The 17,794-nt window shown below is 41.9% G+C and overlaps 1 protein-coding gene across 1 annotated transcript in view; it reads right to left on the reverse strand.

The window, feature by feature from the left end:
• The window catches only part of IGSF10 (immunoglobulin superfamily member 10), a 28,024-nt gene extending 11,222 nt beyond the window's left edge, over positions 1-16,802 (reverse strand). The window contains exons 1-4 of the mRNA XM_081064309.1: positions 16,355-16,802; positions 14,455-14,649; positions 13,013-13,142; positions 10,330-10,720 (exon numbers count right to left, since the gene is read on the reverse strand). Coding sequence (XP_080920435.1) covers positions 10,330-10,720; positions 13,013-13,142; positions 14,455-14,648 — 715 coding nt within the window. The 5' untranslated portion in view covers position 14,649; positions 16,355-16,802. The remainder of the gene's footprint in view (positions 1-10,329; positions 10,721-13,012; positions 13,143-14,454; positions 14,650-16,354) is intronic.
• Between the last annotated feature and the right edge of the window lie 992 nt (positions 16,803-17,794).

A 17,794-nucleotide genomic window follows, 5' to 3' on the forward strand; every position in this document is an offset into this window, starting at 1 on the left:
TTGATTTCTGAAAAAAGATGTTGTCTGTATACCCTGTCATAATATATTCATAGATACAAGGATTTTGTCCTGCCTTGTTCACTGTTGTATTCTGTATGCCTCAAAAGTGCCTGATATATACGTGCTACTCTGTAAAAATTAGTTGAATGAATAGTTTCCTAATCTGGGGAAACAAATTCATATGCTTATGTTTGTCACTTTTTTTTTTTATTAACAGTAGTTTACTTCTGTTTGCTCATTTTAATGTTTTATGAGTAATAGAACTTTGTTGTCTTTTAAAAGATACCCTGTTTGATAAATTATCATTTGTAAGCCCTTGGATATCATTAAAAATCCAAGTTACTTTCCATTGTCCAAAAGAACAATGATTAAATTATAAGATATCTTGGACTGGTCTAGCTTCGTAGTAATAGGACTGGAGCGAAACGGATGGGTGCAGGAAATAGTGAAGCAAGTAGAACCAATCAGTAGGCTGTGAGAATTTGGTTAAACATGGAGGGGGACTAAGTAAAAGAGTAAAGAAAGATACTGTGACTTTGGTAACTGGATTGACTAAGGTAGACATAGACTCATTGGAAGAGAATCAGGTTTAATAAGGAGGAAGAACAATGTAGCCAAGCAAAGGGACAGCCCTTTAAAAGTCTCACATTTCGGTGAGACTTTTCATCCAAAGCCTGAAAGTTTTATAGCACTAGCACCAACCTAAGCCTTTCAAAATAATAGAAACCTCCTCTTTCAGGTATTCAAATGTCACAGACCTGGTATTTAAAAAGACCATTATGGTGATCCTATTTAAAATGGCTGGTCATTGGACTTCAGTTCAAAATGGCAGAGTAAAAACACTGTGCTCGCCTCCTCCGATGACAACATCAAAAATTACAACTAAACTACAGAACAACCATCACTGAGAACTGCCTGACGACTAGCTGAACAGAAGCCCTATAACTAAGGACATACAGAAGAAGCTACGTGGAGACTGGGGGTTGGGGGTGTGCAGAGACAGAACGGGCAGTCCCCACACCCATGTGACGGTTAAAAATCCAAAGGGATATCTCAGTTGTGGAGGGTTCCCCCTACCCCCCCCCCACACACACACCAAAGGAGTGAGGAATCCCATCCTCACATGGAGCTCCCCAGCCCTGGGTTCCAGTGCTGGGAAGAGAAGTCCCCACAACTTCTGGTTGTGAAAAGCAGAGGAGATTGTGGCTGAGTAAGAGGGAAGGTGGCTGGAGTATCATGCATTCCTCTTTTAGGGCCTGTGCACAGACTTATTGCTGACAGTCCCACTCACTCTGAGCTCCAACACAACAGCTCGAAAAATGCCAGGGAGAAATGGGGAAGAACTGAATTGTTTGACATCACAGCGAGGACTGGTGGGGCAGCTTTTTCCAAGACAGAAGTGCTGGAAGAAGCCATTGTTCCTTTGTTAAGACCTCCCTACACACAGCCTGTAGTCACAGGTAGGCACCAAGTCTGAGTCTCCATCAACCTGGCTAACAACCTTCACCCCATCCTGCGACACGACCCCACTTGTGAACCCACCCAAGCCACTTAAAGATTCTTTTCCATACAAAAGGCCTATCTTGGTTCATACTACAGACTTTCCAAAAATCTCTCAAAGCTTCACAAACCGCACAGAAAGCAAGTCTGACCCTCAGCTTGCCCTGTACCTCTTGCTAAATGGCCCCAAGCTTGGCAGTAGTGGTAGCTGGCCTCAAATTTCAGCTTAGCCTCTCCCAGGTACCTCCAAGCTCAACACAAATGGCACCATCTGCAGATCATTTTATAGCTCATACCGTTTGGCCAATAGACAGTGACTGTGGCTGACCTTGGCCTGCACCAGAGCCGCTCCCAAGAGGTCCCAGAACCAACACATCCAGTGGCCAGCTTCAGACCATACCAGAGCACCACCCAACCACCTCCACAAATGAAAAACCCAAAGGGCAAACTCAGTAGGCATCAGAGCCCCACTGAAGTACATCTTGCTCTGTGGGTCAGCCCTGGCACACAGCTCCTCTGCTGTAGACACAGCCAGTCCTCACAGCCAATCAGCCTAAGAGTCAGTCACTCCCATTGATGTGCCAACCCCCGAGGCTCAACTACAAGAGGGCACACATCATCCACAGCAGGGACACACCTGGGGCACTCAGCCCAGGTGACCTGGGAGACTGCACCTCTGGCCCCACAGCACACCTACTACATAAGGCCACTCTACCAAGACCAGGAGACATAGCAGCCCTACCTAATACATAGAAACAAATACAGGGAGGCAGCCAAAATGAGGAGACAAAGAAACCATATCCCAGTGAAAGAACAGAACTGCAGAAAAATAACTAAACAATGGAGACAAGCAATCTACCAGATGCAGAGTTCAAAACACTGGATATAAAGATGCTCAGTGATCTCAGGGAGAACTTCCACAAAGAGATAGGAAACAAAAATGGAGCTAGAGAACAACGACAACAAAAAACCACAGAAATGAAAAATACAATAACTGAAATGAAGACTACATTAGAGGGAATCAACGTAGATTTGATGAAACAGAGGATTGAATCAGTGATTTGGAAAATAAGGTAGCAGAAACATCCAATCAGAACAGCAAAAAGAAAAAAATATATAAAAAATGAGGATAGTTTAAGGGACCTCCAGGACAACATCAAGTGTACCCACATTCACGTAGGGGTACCAGAAGGAGAAGAGAGAGAGCAGGGAATTGAAAACCTATTTGAAGAAATAATGACAGAAAACTTCCCTAACCTGGTGAAAGAAATGGACATACAAGTCCAGGAAGCACAGAGAATTCCAAACTAGATGAACCCAAAGAAGCCTACATCATATTATGATGTGTCTACATCATAATTTAAATACCAAACTTGAAAGACAAAGAGACGATCTTAAAAGAAGCAAGAGAGAAGCAGTTAGTTACCTACAAGGGAGATCCCATAAGACTGTCAGCTGATTTCTCAACTTTGCTGACCAATAGGGAGTGGCAGGAAATATTCAAAGTGATGAAAAGCAAGGATTTATAGCCAAGATTACTCTGCCCAGCAAGGCTGTCATTTAAATCAAAGGACAGATAAAGAGTTTCCTAGACAAGAAAAAGCTAAAGGGGTTTATTGCCACCAAACCAGTATTACAAGAAATGTTAAAGGGGCTTATTTAAGAAGAACAAGGGGGGAAATATATGATGAATAATAAAATGGCAATAACTACATCTCTATCAGGAATTACTTTAGATGTAAATGGATCAAATGCTCCAATCAAAAGACAGGGTGGTTGAAGGGAAAAGAAAACAAGACCCACATATATGCTGCCTACAGACCAACTTCAGATGGAAGGACACACAGACTAAAAGTAAAGGGATGGACAAAGATACTTCATACATATGGAAATGAAAAAAGAAAAATCTGGGGTAGCAATACTTATATCAGACAAAATAGAAGTTAAAACAAAGGCTATGACAAGAGACAAAGAAGGACCCAGGAATTCCACTTGTGGGTATTTCGCCAAATAAACCCAAAACACTAATTCAAAGAGACATATGCACCCCTATGTTCATTGCAGCATTATTTACAATAGCCAAGATATAGAAGCAACCTAAATGTGCATCAATAGATGAATGGATAAAGAAGAACTGGTACATATACACAATGGAATATTACTCAGCCACAGAAAAAGTGCTATCTTGCCATTTGTGACAACATGGGTGGACCTAGAGGGTATTATGCTAAATGAAATAAGTCAGAGAAAGACAAATATCATATGATTTCACTTACATGTGGAATTTTAAATAAATAAATAAATGAACAAAACAGAAACAAACTCATAGACAGAGAACATTTTGATGGTTGCCAGAGGGGACGAGTGTTGGGTGGGATGGGTTACAAAGGGGAAGAGATTAAGATGTGCCAATTGCCAGTTATAAGAACAGTCACAGGGATGTAATGCACAGCATAGTCAATAACATTGTAGTAACCATGTATGGTGTCAGATGGGTACTAGACTTATCAGGGAGATGACTTCATAAGTTATATAAATGTCTAATCACTATGTTGTACACCTGAAACTAATATAATATTGTATGTCAGCTGTAACTGAAAAAAAAATTGTAAATAAAATGGCTGGTCACTGAAATACTTGGTAAGAGGTGTAAAGTTTTACTTGACACAAAATGCAGCCAGGGACTTCCATGCTATTCCGTGTAGTAGGTCCCATATCATGCACTGGGCACAGCATTTAAACGAAACACTGTACTTAGATCTCATTTGCCAGAGTGGCGGGACAGGGTCACACTACCTTCCCACATGGGCACAATTCCTCACAAAGGCTCAAGAAAGTACCTCTGACCATTGCGGACTCCAAACCTTTCAGTATGTACTTCAGTATAACAAAGAATGCCACACAGACCTGGCTACCTGGCTTTCTACAGCAAATTTTAGAATCTAAACCCATGCAGAGGAGGTGGATGGCAAACCTGCAAAGCTTTGAGCACGCATGAGGGGCTCTTCTCAGATCCCCCACTTACCAACCAGCTGTGACTCCATGCCTACTTATCAGTACCCAGGACTCAGAGCCTGCTATAGCAGAGAACATAGCAGACTTCTGGCTTTGTTAAACCTTGTCACAGAATCATGGTCACCTCTTGGTATGCTTAAGGCTGGCCACATAGGCCAGAGTTGGCAGGCCCTGGCCATCAGTTCTTTTGCCTCAGATGCAAATCTGATCATGTCACTTCCGTTCCCTCTATCACTCTAAGTTCCAGGCACACAGAAACACTTTCCATTCCCCAACTCCGCCATGCCCCACCTGGCATGTGCTGTTGCTTCTACTTCCCATACACTTGCTGTCGAACACACCCTCTTCCATTGCTACCCAACTACTTAACATCCTTCAGGAACCAGCGGAAAACACTTCTTCCCAGTGGGCTGTCTGCTTTATGTTCTGGTACCTCCCACTTCTCTTATCCTACCCGCATCACCCACTATTAGAATGCCTTGTCTGGTTGTCTGCCTTCCCACAAGACTATAAGTGCCATGATTGTTCATCTGTATGTCCCCAAGCTGGGCTAATAGATGCTCGGGAAAGACTATAGGACAGGAGGGAGGGAATGAGGCAGGCAGGCCTCATTTTAAGACCATATTTCTTCCACATTCTAATTTATGTATTGAGATATGTCTTATAATTGGGGGTGTTTTACAGCACCAGCCGAACAGCTGGCAGTCTTGATAGAGCTACCATTGCCTGTACACATACAAATACCGTCACAGCTATGTTTTATTTTCTCTTCAGTTGAGTTACATGCACTGTTGGTACTCCATACAAGTATTAAATTTGCCACTTAAAATGTTTTTATTAAGATTACACTATGCTTTAGCATTAAAACAAGAAGTTATTATCTAAGTAGAAAGGCATGGAAGCAGCAGCCGGACATAAATTTAGATTTGTAACACAAATGTTTGTCAGAGAAATGGACACTAATCCATACATTATAGAAAAGCAAAGCTAAGAGCTTTTTGGAAGCTATGAATGGAAGAGACCCACAAATAGATGGAGCAGTGTTACATTTGACGGTCAAGATGTGCGAAGAGCTTGCCTATCACACACCACGTGAGTCAACTGAAGGCACAAGAAACTAAAAAATCTCTTGGAATGAATGAAAAAAAATTTAAAGCAGAAGAAGTTGACGTGACTGATTCATGAGTCCTGTAGGATTATCATTAAGGCATCTCAGTCAAAAGGAGATGCTTGCTTATATAGACACGACTGAAAGATGTTAGCCCTAATGGGTTTAGCTCATTATTTTACACACGTGCACACACACAGTTTAGGACCGTATGAAGACCATAGTTGGGTGGTGGGCTTATTTGTGTCCACCATCAAAATGGCTATTTAATTGATAAAAGCTTAGTATAACAAAAATTATTGAGGACCTGCTATGTCCTAAGCACATTCTAACAGGTAAGGACAGATAAACTGGACATAGGAAAGGCAACAGACATCTAATACTAATAAATATAGTAAAATGTTATCCATTTAAGAATGGAAGTGTAGGCAAACCGGAAGTTGTGAAATGACTATTCTGACATGAATGGGGTGGATGGAGGCACAGCGAGGCTTCCCAGAAAGGGTGAATGTGGAGCGGTTTGTTGGCTGGCTGGGAGCCCATCAGGCAGAAAAGTAAGGAAAAATGCTCCAGGTAGGGAAGCAGCTGATATGAGATGTAAAGCAGCATTAGATGTATCTGGGATGTAAGGGCAGCTGACGGTTGGGAAGGAAGTAAAAAGAGGCTGAAATCAGTCAAGGATCACACTGGGAAGACCTGGCATGCCAGGCTGTGGAGCTCAGGCTTTGTTCTCTAGGCTAGGGTCAGTGAACTTTTTAGGGAAAGGGCCAGATGGTAAAGATTTTAGTTTTTGTGAACCTTAGTTCTCTGACATGACTCGTCTATACCACTGGAGCACCAAAACAGCCATAGATGTTATGTAAAGAACTGGGCATGAGTGTGTTCCAATAAAACTCTATTTACAAAAGTTTGTTGAGGGCTGCATTTGGCCTGTGGACTACAGTTTGCCAATTCCTGGACTCTAGCCTATAAAATAATTGGGTATCTTACAATCAGTGGCATATTCCACTTGATGAAATGTTAGGTGCTAACAATGTACATGAGCCTGATTTTGTCACCAGAGCAGGTAAGTAGCAAAATAGCAAGTAGGTTTGACACGTTGTAGGAGCTGAACTGTCATGTGGGGTGGCATGCAGGGTCTCTGGTCCTGCTCCCCACATAAGAAAGAACTCAGGACATGGTGAGGCCAAAAAGGAACACCCACGGAGCCATAGGTAGGGGAGTCATACCACTATATTCTCGCTGGTGGCTGGGTTGGAGACAGAGGAAGCAGGAGCCACACAATCCACAACCTGCCATCCACTTCTCTCTCTGCCAAACAACCTCTTTCTAGCTGCAATCCGCCGTGCTAACTGCAATCCGCGCTTGCCAGCCACCATCCGCTTGCTAGCCCCCATCTACTGTTATCGTAGCCACAGCAGTTATATTAGTGGCCAATGGCCCACTGGTTACAGCTGATGGCCATCCAATCAGAGTTGATGGACATTTACTACCTGAGCCAGAACCTTTCCACGTAAGGCCGAGAGCCTGGAAACTGCACTCCTGGCTCTGTCCCCACATGAACACAGAATCATTTTTTCTCTGGTTATGCAGTTCTCTCCCTGGGGCCATCACCTTATTTTTTAAAATGTTTTCACAGCTACATTTCTCAGATGAGTTTCCTCTATTTGCTCACCATCCTCCGCCCATAATCCAGCTAACAACCGCATGAAAATCCAATGGTTCATTCTCATTCCTCTTTCTCCTTTATCTCTCCATGGTATTTGAAAGTATTGAGCAACCCCCACTCAATCCCTACTGCCTTTGAGATGTAGCTGGAGAAGCTACATTCACGTGTGGCCACCTCGTAGTTCAATCTGTCATTCCCCAGCTGGGCTCGTGTTTCTCCCCACTCCAGTGCTCACAGATTGGAGATCCCTTAATAGCATCTCATTGGGAAAATGTGTTCAAATCCTTTCACTAGAAAATCTTCCTTTTTTCTTCTATAGGCTAACGCACTATTTAGCCTGGCATTCAGTGCTCCCCCACGTTGGGTGCAAAACACCTAGTCTATACTGACATTATGCTTGGCAACCTGGGCCATTCATCACCCATTTCATACAACTTATTACATCTGCCTATTTATATACAAAGCAGTTTCATCATCCCAAATACGTTTTAGGAAATTATCTGGACTTTTGAGTTTCTGCTTTTCTCCTTTCTAGCTGTGTGACTTGGGTGACAACGAAAATAATGTTAATCCTTATGTTTATTGAGTGCTCACTTTGTGTCACACATTGCACTAAGCACTTTGTATGTACTATCGTAATTATTCTTTCCAATTATTATCCCTATATTACAGATGAGAAAACTGAGGCACAAAGGGTCTAAATGACCAGCCCAGACACCTAACATTTCAAAGCCTCAGTTTCTTCACCTATAAATTGAGGATTGTTGTGAGGATTGAAGAGAAAGCATCTATCACCATATCAAACACAAACTGAGGACATGTTACCTCCCTGCTTCTTTGTCTTATTCCTTCTTTTCCCTTGGATGTATCTTTTACGCTCCAGCCCCATTTCCCTCCTTTTTATCCGTTGCAGAAGTAATTTTTACTGACTCTGAGCTCCTACAGAACTAAATCTTCAATATAAGTATTTGATGTTTTTCATTCATACTTTAATGTCTTTTTATGTGTTTAGTATATTTACCTAAAAGATACTAAACTCCTGGAGAGCAAAGATGGTATCTATTGGTCTAAAGTACCTCACAATGTTCAGCTATTGTTTTTGATTAGCTTTTGACTAATTTATTAACGGACTACACATACAGATACAAGGTGTGACAATTAAGTTCATGAACTCATCCTAGAAAAAGTGCTCCATACCTCATTGCTGAATATCACTATGGTCACCTTCGAAGTACTCCCCTTGGGAAGCTATGCACGAACACCAGTGCCTAGTTCACCATTCAAAACACTTTGGAACTCTTTCTAAAATGGCCATCACATCTGTCTTCGTATCACCCTTGATGTCCTGAATGTCATCAACATGTCTTCCTTTCAATATTTCCTTTGTCTTCGGGTAATGAAAGAAGTCATTGGGGGCCAGATCAGGTGAGTAGGAAGGTGTTCCAACACAGTTATTTGTTTCCTGGCTAAAAACTCCCTCACAGACAGTGCCTGTGAGCTGGTGCACTGTCATGAGGCAAGAGCCATGAATTGTTGGCAAAAAGTTTAGATCGTCTAACTTTTTTGCTCAGCCTTTTCAGCACTTCCAAATGGTTAACTTGGTTAACTGTTCAGTTGGTACAAATTCATAATGAATAATCCCTCTGGTATCAAAAAAAGTTAGCAACAGCGGTGCAACAAGTTCACAAACTTAATTGTCAGACCTCGTATATATGATTGTATATATATATATATATATATATATATATATATATATATATATACACACACAAAAAAAAAATCTATATAGATTCCACAGCAGCAACTTTAAACCTTTTCTACTTTTCTCAAGCTTCCAACCTCGACTCCTTCCTAGCACCTTCCTCCGTCACCTCTCCTACAACTTCATGAAGGAGGAAAAGCCATCACATAAGAACCTCCTTTGTCTTCTCTGCCAGACCCAGGAACTCACCTGCCTTTTTGCCCATCTAGTCCTTTTTCCTCCTACCTCCTAAGGAACAACCCTCCAGCTATGGCTGGATATCTTGCAATCTTCTCAGGGGACTTGCTCCATTGATGATCTGCTCCTTCTGCAGTGTTGTCACTGTCTCCCTCCCAACAATCTCTCCTCGTCTTGAACATGCTCATCTCTCTCCTGCTTGAGGAGTCCTGTGTGACTGTGCATTTCCATTTGGCTGACACCCTTCCTTCCTCACCTCAAACCAAAACTCTCCAAAGAGTGGAATGTGGGCCCGCCTCCCACTTACCCGGGATCCCCACATGGCAATACAGCCCCCATGAATGTTCTCAAAGTAACCAACCATCCTCCTTTGCTGGGTTCCTTTCAGTCATTGTCTTAAGGACTTAGTTCATTTAAATAAAATTGTAATAATTAATAGTCGCTAATTTAATAATTAATAAATAATTATTTGTTTGCTGGTTTTCCCCACAAAAATGTAGGCTTCACGAAGGCAGGGACCATTATAATGTGTCCCGTTCGTTTTTGGATCCCTATGTTTTATGTGGCTTCTTGTACACAGGTTTATGACAACTGTTTGTTGACTGAATGGACCTTGCTTTCTTTATGGTAAATTCTACTTTCCCCATCAAAGCACATTTCACCCCCGATTGTCTGTTTGCTTATCTGCAACTCACTAGAAGTGTGGTTAAAGCAGAGACAATGAGAGCCGTTGGTATTTCCACTACCTAGCAAACAACCTTGAATGAAGCTCTAAAAAGGATCTGTTGACTGAGTGACTGAAAGGAAGGTAAGAAAAGGGAAGGGTTTTCATGGCTCACGGTAAATAGGGATGAGTAACACACACATTTCTTATTCCCCAAGTTTGCCAAAAGCCAGGACTGATGATTGGATAGTTGGCCTTTTAAACAATGGATGACTAATTCCTTAAAGAATTAAGAGAATTCATTATCACTGAATCATTACTTAGACTTCATTTTTTTTCCAGCTACATTACTGTGGCCTCCCCACTTACTGCTAAAACTCTTCAGGCAGCTTTCTTCTATTACAGTATGACAAAGAAATAAACAGTGTTGATACCTGGCTTCTCCTGTATCCAATCAGACAACCATTTTAAATGACAGTCGCAGGTCCAGGGGTTCCCGTGAAGGTAAAGGCTTTCCAAATCAGGCATATAGGAGACCATCTCTTGAGGGAGAGTGCTCAAAAAATTATCAGACAAGTACAGGTACTTAATGAAAGATGTCTTAAATATCTGGAGGTAGCGCAAAGAGACAAATGTATCTGGGTGGAGCTTAGTGAGCCGATTGCCTTCCAAGTGCACCAGTCGGAGAAAGGTGAGTCCATCAAAAACCTCTGGGTTTATAAATTCAATATTGTTGTGGTCCATATGCAACCGTGTCAAGCTCTTGAGTCCATAAAAAGTATCCTTCTCAAGTTTTCGAACTTTGTTATAGCTCATTTTTAAGACCTAAGAATAAGGACACATTTATTTTGTCAAAGGAATTTTCACAAAAGGGAAAAGCATATCAATAAACCATATGTTGCAATTAATACAATGCGATGTGTGTGCCATATTTGAGTTCTAATTCAAACAAATTAGTTGCAAATTAAATAAGAGAATATCAGAGAAATTAGAACACTCACAAACATTTGATGACATCAAGGAATTCTTGCTAAAACTTTAAGATATAATAATAATGTTATTTTTTAAAGACTCCTTATCATTGAAACATTGAAGTACTTACAGATGAAACATTATGATAGCATGGATTTGTTTCAAAACAATGCATTGAAGTGGAAAAGAGGTGAGTGAAGGTGAAACAATCTGTTATGTGGTGATAACTATTGAAACTGGGTGATGCTACATTGGGGTTCATTATATTCTACTTTTGTATGTAGTTGAAATTTTTCATAAGGTTTTTTTTAAGTATCTTGATATTTTAAGTAAATTTGAGATTTCTTGAAGCTGAATTTTCATAAGTATATTGATTTTAATTTATATTTTACATTTATAATGATTTTATTGATATATGATTCACACACCATAATATTTACCATTTTAAAATGTACAGTTCAGTGGTTTTTAGTATATTTACAGAGTGTGCAACCATTTCCACTCTAATTTTAGAAATTTTTCATCACCCCAAAGTAAAACCAATACTCATTAGTAGTCATTTCATCGCTCCTCCTGGCCCTAGAAAACCACTAACTTACTTTGTTTCCATAGATTTGCCTATTCTCAACATTTAAATAAATGGCACCATACTAAACGTGGTCTTTTGTGTCTAGCTGTTTTCAATTAGCCTAATATTTTCAAGACCAATCCATGTTTAGCATGTATCAGTCCTTCAATCCTTTCTATAAATGCCAAATAGTATTTCATTGCATATATGTAACATATGTTGTTTATCCATTTATCAGTTGATAAACATTTGGGGTGTTTTCCACTTTTTGGTATTATGAGTGATATGACTTTGATTGGTTTTGAATTGAAATTAAAATAATTTTTGAATATTTCAGTAGTGTGTATGTCTTTTTTCAATTTCTTTTCCAGTTACTAGTTGAGCAAACTTTCTCTTCCAAAAAGGAAAGAAAAAGAAATGCTGGTAAAAACAATGGTTTCTCATAATTTTTTCCTGACTTGACCTAATCTGTCATCTCTGTTGAAAGTGCTTTTCTGGAATGCCAAGTTCCTTAATAAGCAAAGAAAAATTAAATTGGCAACATAGAAGAGCTTTGCCCCAAATATTCCCTGAGAGCGATTTCAAAACTCATTGCTCCTCAATCTCTACTGAAAACCTGGTCGAGAGTGTAAGTGTGTGGAGAACTGCATGAAGAATATGTATTTCACCTAATCCTCTGAACACACATATTCCAAATAAAGCCTGATTAAACCAAATAACTCGAATCCTATACCTGGACTAAATTATGGCTTTACACAGCGCTGGTATGATGACAAAAGGCTCTATACACACCGTCATTTTATCTTTGATATTACTGACTTTATTTTATTGGATATTACTATTTTATTGCACTGTATCTATTTTATCAGGAGCTTTGGGAGATAACCTCTCTGATTTAAAATCAGATGTAGTTGTGCTTTTCCTGAAGAGTTTTATTTTGTTTTTATTTATTAAAAATGAATAGATGTCATGAATTGTGAATTAGCCCCTTGAAAGCCTCAAGTCCTGGTTATAACAGACGTTCTGATCTATATGTCCGCATTTCACTGTGTTCCCTTTGTTCTCATCATTAGATTTATTTTACCTTTTACTGTCTCACTTACTGGAGTGATCATTCTCACAATGTCTGACACATCCTGGAAAGTCCCCGAACTTTTTAAAGTTTTGTTGAACAAGGCAGGGTATAAATAAATAAGTAAAGTGAAACTAAAGAAGTATATTGCTCTATAGAAAGCTCACTTCTAAGATAGCAATTTATTTAGTAACCACATTGAGTTTCCAGATGAACAAGAGTAGAAGTAGCCTTTCAGGATTCAATTGTAAAGGGTTCACAATCACTGGGTATTAATTTTTTTTCTTATAAGCCTGAGGTATAAGAAAACTTGCCTCAGAATTTTTTTCATTATTCTAAATTCCACATACTGTTGCTTTTGAAAATAAATCGGTTCTTTCGACATTCTCCCTGGATGTCTACTAATAATTTGCAGGATGTTGATTTTGGGATGCTATACGTACAGGTAGTTTTCGGAACAGGCTCCTCACCTCTTTCACCTGTCCCTTCCCCCTACGAGTCTCACCTGCAAAGCCTGCAAATCTGAGAAGGTCTTAGCGGGGATGGTGTGAACGCCATTGCTGTGCAGCAGTAGTAACTCCAGTTTATTCAGGCCAGAAAAATCTGTTTCCGTCAATCTGACCAAGCTATTGTACCTGAAATGAAAAGGACTTTTTAGGCATAAGCTAAGCCTGTCAGCTAAAGTGTAAATGTCAAAGCAAAAACCAACGCACACTCACACATCAATGCCGCTCTTACTTTACCTGTGCTCTCCGAAGATAATCCAATGCTTGACATATTACTGAAAATCATTAGACGCCACAGAAGGTTTGCCCAGTGTTTGCAGTCTCAGTAACACCACATTATTCATATCCCTGGAACATGCCACATTCCTTCTCCTTTCCACACCTTTGGGTGTGTGCTATTCCTTCAGGTGGGGATGCCTTGCTCCGCCCCTCCCTGATTGTGAACACTATTAAGACTCAGCCCACGCTTTTCTGACATGTCCCCTCACTCTCCCACGTCATAAAACAGTGGTTAAGAAACCTGGACTCTGAAGCCAAATTGGCCATGATTATGAACTCAGGCACTTGGTAGTGGTGAGACCCAGGATAAAATCAGTAATCTTTCTGTGCCTCGGTTTTCTCACCAATAAAATGCAAATAATAGAACCTACTCCAAAGGGGTTATAAGGGTTAAGTGAGTACATGAAGAGTGCTTAGTTCAATGTCAGGACATAGTAAGCAGACAATTAATGGTAGCCATTATTATTAGTGATTGTTCCCAAGGCCCTTTGTTCTATTATGATTCTTATTAAATTGTACTGATTGTACATCTGTCTTCTCCCTTTAACTACAGCTTCCAGAAGTGAATAATATAACTTATTCATTGTATCCCTGGTACTGTCATTGTGTTTGGCGCATAGTAGGTGCTCACTAATGTTAAATGATACTAAGTTCAACTACACATGTGTTCAGACACAGTTTTTTATGAACCTTTAAAATATAGCCTTTTGGTAGATTTACATAATTAGGTATGTATTTTTTAAAGCGTTTAAAATAAGTCAGTTTGTATGGAAAAAAGCCCTAGGGCCTTCAGAAAGGATCTAGCCGGCTTTTCACACATCTCTTTCATATATAGGAGGACATTGCCAGTTGTCCTGTCAACTCTCACTGATATACTGTAACCCTAATTCCTAACAGCTTTGTTCTTTTCCAGCACAAAGGTAGCCAGAGTGAAGCTTTTCCATAGCCACGGAACTCCCAACCTACCAAGAATGACTTCAGGTTCTAGAAGAACTTTCCCCTAGAAAAAGTTTCTAGGGGAAACATTTTCTTATTGCCCTAACAAAGTGAAGATCCTCATACACTCATTTCAGAATTACAATTGTGGTTAATCTCCCAAAGTCACAAGTGCTTTGAGGGCAATCCCTCCTCGAGAAGGGGACAAGACAAGGGCCCCACGCACCCTAAATTGATACGTTCCACACTGGGCGGGATGCTGTCTGGAACGGCGGTCAGGTACCGGAAGGTGCAGTGCACCTCTGTGGGCAAGTAACAGGCACAGCGGCGAGGACAGGCCCCGCCCCCGGGGGGGGCCACCAGGCAGATCACAGCGCAGGAGACCAGCAAGCAGGTGATTCCTCTGCCTTTCGCTTTCATCCTGGAAAACATCACACCTTGGAGTTATCACTAAGGTTGGAGCAAAGTCCCAGGACAACCGCACGCAGCACTTTTGGTAATGTCGGAGACCTTCCTGAAGGGTCATAAGTGTACTATATATAATAGATTGTATCATATATTGTATCTGGTAGGTGGAGAATTTAGCTTTAAATAGTAAGTAGTCAATTTCATTTTGATTCAGAGTTATATTCCTTTTGTGTTTACGGTAACACAAAGCCACAGTATGCGTGCTGCCGTTCCATGGAGCTTTGTGATCAAATGGGATATGTATTGTGAACCTTCCTTCACAGTTTTTCAATTCTTTATAAAAAGCAGCAATCCCTGTCACTCAGGCACTCGGTAAAAAGAGAGAATGAAGACCATAATAAAGATATTGTGACAACTGAAATATATAAGGTTTAGTTTCCTATTTATACATTTGTTCTTTAGATTATTTTTAAAAGACTGGTTTTAAGACTAATAAATATGCATGATAAGAAATTGGAAGCTGTAAGTAAGTAGAAAAAAATTAAAATTTCTTATATCCCCACCACCCAAATATAACCATTAACATTCTGCTGTATGCCTCCCAGCCTTTTATATATATATAGTGTGTGTGTGTGTGTGTTTCTGTGTATGTGTATGTGTGTGTGTGTGTGTGTGTGTGTGTGTGTGTGTGTGTATGATCAAACTAAATTTTGTAACACTTTTATCATGGACTGTATAACATTGGTTTTAATTTTATTAAACCTTCTTCAAACACATTTTTATGAGAGGTAATCCACTGGAACGGTGAGTAAATCTCTTTCTAATACATCCTCAAGACTTTGCCAGAAAAAGGCACATTGCACGTTTCACTGCCAAATGATGACCAGAAGCAACAGTAAGTGACCGGCTGAGAGGGCTGGAGCTCTGCACCTACAGTAGCGCTGGGCCACGCTGACCCCTCGCAGGCGTGATGCTGTGCGCTTTGGCTCCGTTTACAACATCTCTCTGCCTCTTTCTTTGGTCCCTTCTCCCCCTCCTCATGTCAGCCATGGGGGTGGGGAAGCATAACCAGGGAAAAAATATGCTCCGCTTGTTGGAAAAATGTTATCTGTAACCCACATGTAGGGCCAGCCCATAAATCCAGACCTTACTTTCTCCTGGAATTCAGAACATACAAGGGTTGCAATAAAATCTTTATTATGCTTTTCTAAGAAAAGTGACCTTCATAATTTATAAATCTCAAAGTTCCTTAGAATAGAATGATTTCTTTTGGATTCTGCGAGCAACCACCCTTTGGCCATAAGCTATGCGAGAAACAACATGGATGTTGAATTACTTGTATGTTCTGATATAAAGATAATGGAATTATTGTTAGAATGTAGCTCAAATTAAAATTTAATATAGGATGAATCACACGACCACTTTTGTCATTGTGGCCACCTGGTTACAAAAAGTTTAATAAACTTTGGTTGATTGACGACAGCATTTCCACTTTCTTTTCATTACGCAGATAAGCAAAGAAAGAAATAGCAGAAGGCGGGTAATTCTGTGGTTCAGCCAGAAAACAGAAGTGGGTATGCCCACACGAGAGCTCTTTAAGAGAGAATCAAAAATCTGAAAGAACGTGGATAGTGGATCCGCAAACTTCAACCAGAAGTTGTAGATGAGGAAACAGATAGAAATGGACAATAGAAATGGACAATAGAAATGGACAATACCTGAGCTCTTCTTTCCTGGTCCCGGATCCTCTCCTGACATAGGCAGAGACAGAAAACCTTCCCGGGGAGTGAGAAATTGTATCCACACCGGAGTGAGGAGAAGCCCTGCGCTCCCGCAGTGAGCAGATGGCTTGGTGACTGACGCTCTGGACAGAGAGCTGGCGGTGCGCGCTGGACCTCGGAGGACGGTGACGGGTCCCCTACCGTCAATGTTGTCGTTACAGAAACAAAGGGCACAGCGGAGGTTTTTAAATCTCCTTTCTCCTCCGCCAGCAGTGTGCTTTAATTCTCCTTCAAGCTGTCATTTAAATATAACTATATTGACCCCAGGTCCCAGGAGTCTCTCCTCAATGTTGGGGGGCAAACGACCGTGGAGGTCCGCAATAAGGGTGTCCACCTGCTGATAAATCTTTGTTCAGAGTGTGTCTATTGCCTGGTGTCAGTCATCGAAGAAGTGACTGTCTCCGTTATCTTTTATCCCCCGCCTCCGCGGTGCTCGCGCCCCCTCCCACCCGACCCTCGCCCCTCCCACCCCCCCACCCCCCCGGCAGCGGGATTCCTGCTCCCACGCCCAGCCCCTCGCCAGCGCGGGCAGTGCCCTCCGTGGGAAAGGACCCGCGGGGCCGCTCACCTCTCTGCCCAGGTGACCAAGGGGCTCACGCCACCGGCGGGGTCCGCACTTCACCCGCGGGGGTCGCGGGGTCCTACCTTCCAGAGGCGACAGGAAGACGGCGGGGCGGGGCGGGGTGACGCTGCGGTCCGCGTGTGGGGACTCCGCGGGGCTGCGCGGCGCACGGCTGAGAGGCGACCGCCACGCTTCTTCATTCCGGGAGCCCCTGTCTCCTTTCCTCCTCGATTTCCAATTCCCGGGATTTCTCCGGGCAGGTCCGGGCTGGGGGGCGGGCAGGCTCAGGGGCGGGGCGTGTATACCCGCGCTGTCCTCCACCTGTTGACAGGTGAGCCTTTGGGGTCGAGGGTTCGCTTTATCGCCCCGGGCCGTCCTCGGTTCCGTGGCTCCCCAAAGTTCTTTCCGGAGGCTGAGAGTTAGCGATCCAAGCCCTGATACCGGCGGTTTGCATTTTCTGTGTGGCTCGGTTGGAGAAAACTTTCTTGGGAAAGGGATGGTCAGAGAACTGGATATAAAAGCTGATATTTCCGTTGGCGTTGCCTTCCCCCCTCATCTCCACCCCCACGGCCCAGGAAGGTAGCCTCCAGGCTCAGCCCTCGCGACTGGCAAAGACCTCTTTCCATAGCTCCTGCAATTGGAGACGGGCTCCCAATGTGTGGATTCACAGACACTGAATTAATATAACTAGAATGGCCTTTCGCTCCCTCTTGTTACACTGCATTTAAGTTTTTGATGAGAATTTGGAACAACTGTTTCAGGACAGTGGTCCTCAAGGTGTGGTCCTGGGACCAATAGCACCAGCACCACCCTGA

Source organism: Rhinolophus hipposideros (assembly GCF_964194185.1).
Source record: "Rhinolophus hipposideros genome assembly, chromosome: 2".
Taxonomy (NCBI): domain Eukaryota; kingdom Metazoa; phylum Chordata; class Mammalia; order Chiroptera; family Rhinolophidae; genus Rhinolophus; species Rhinolophus hipposideros.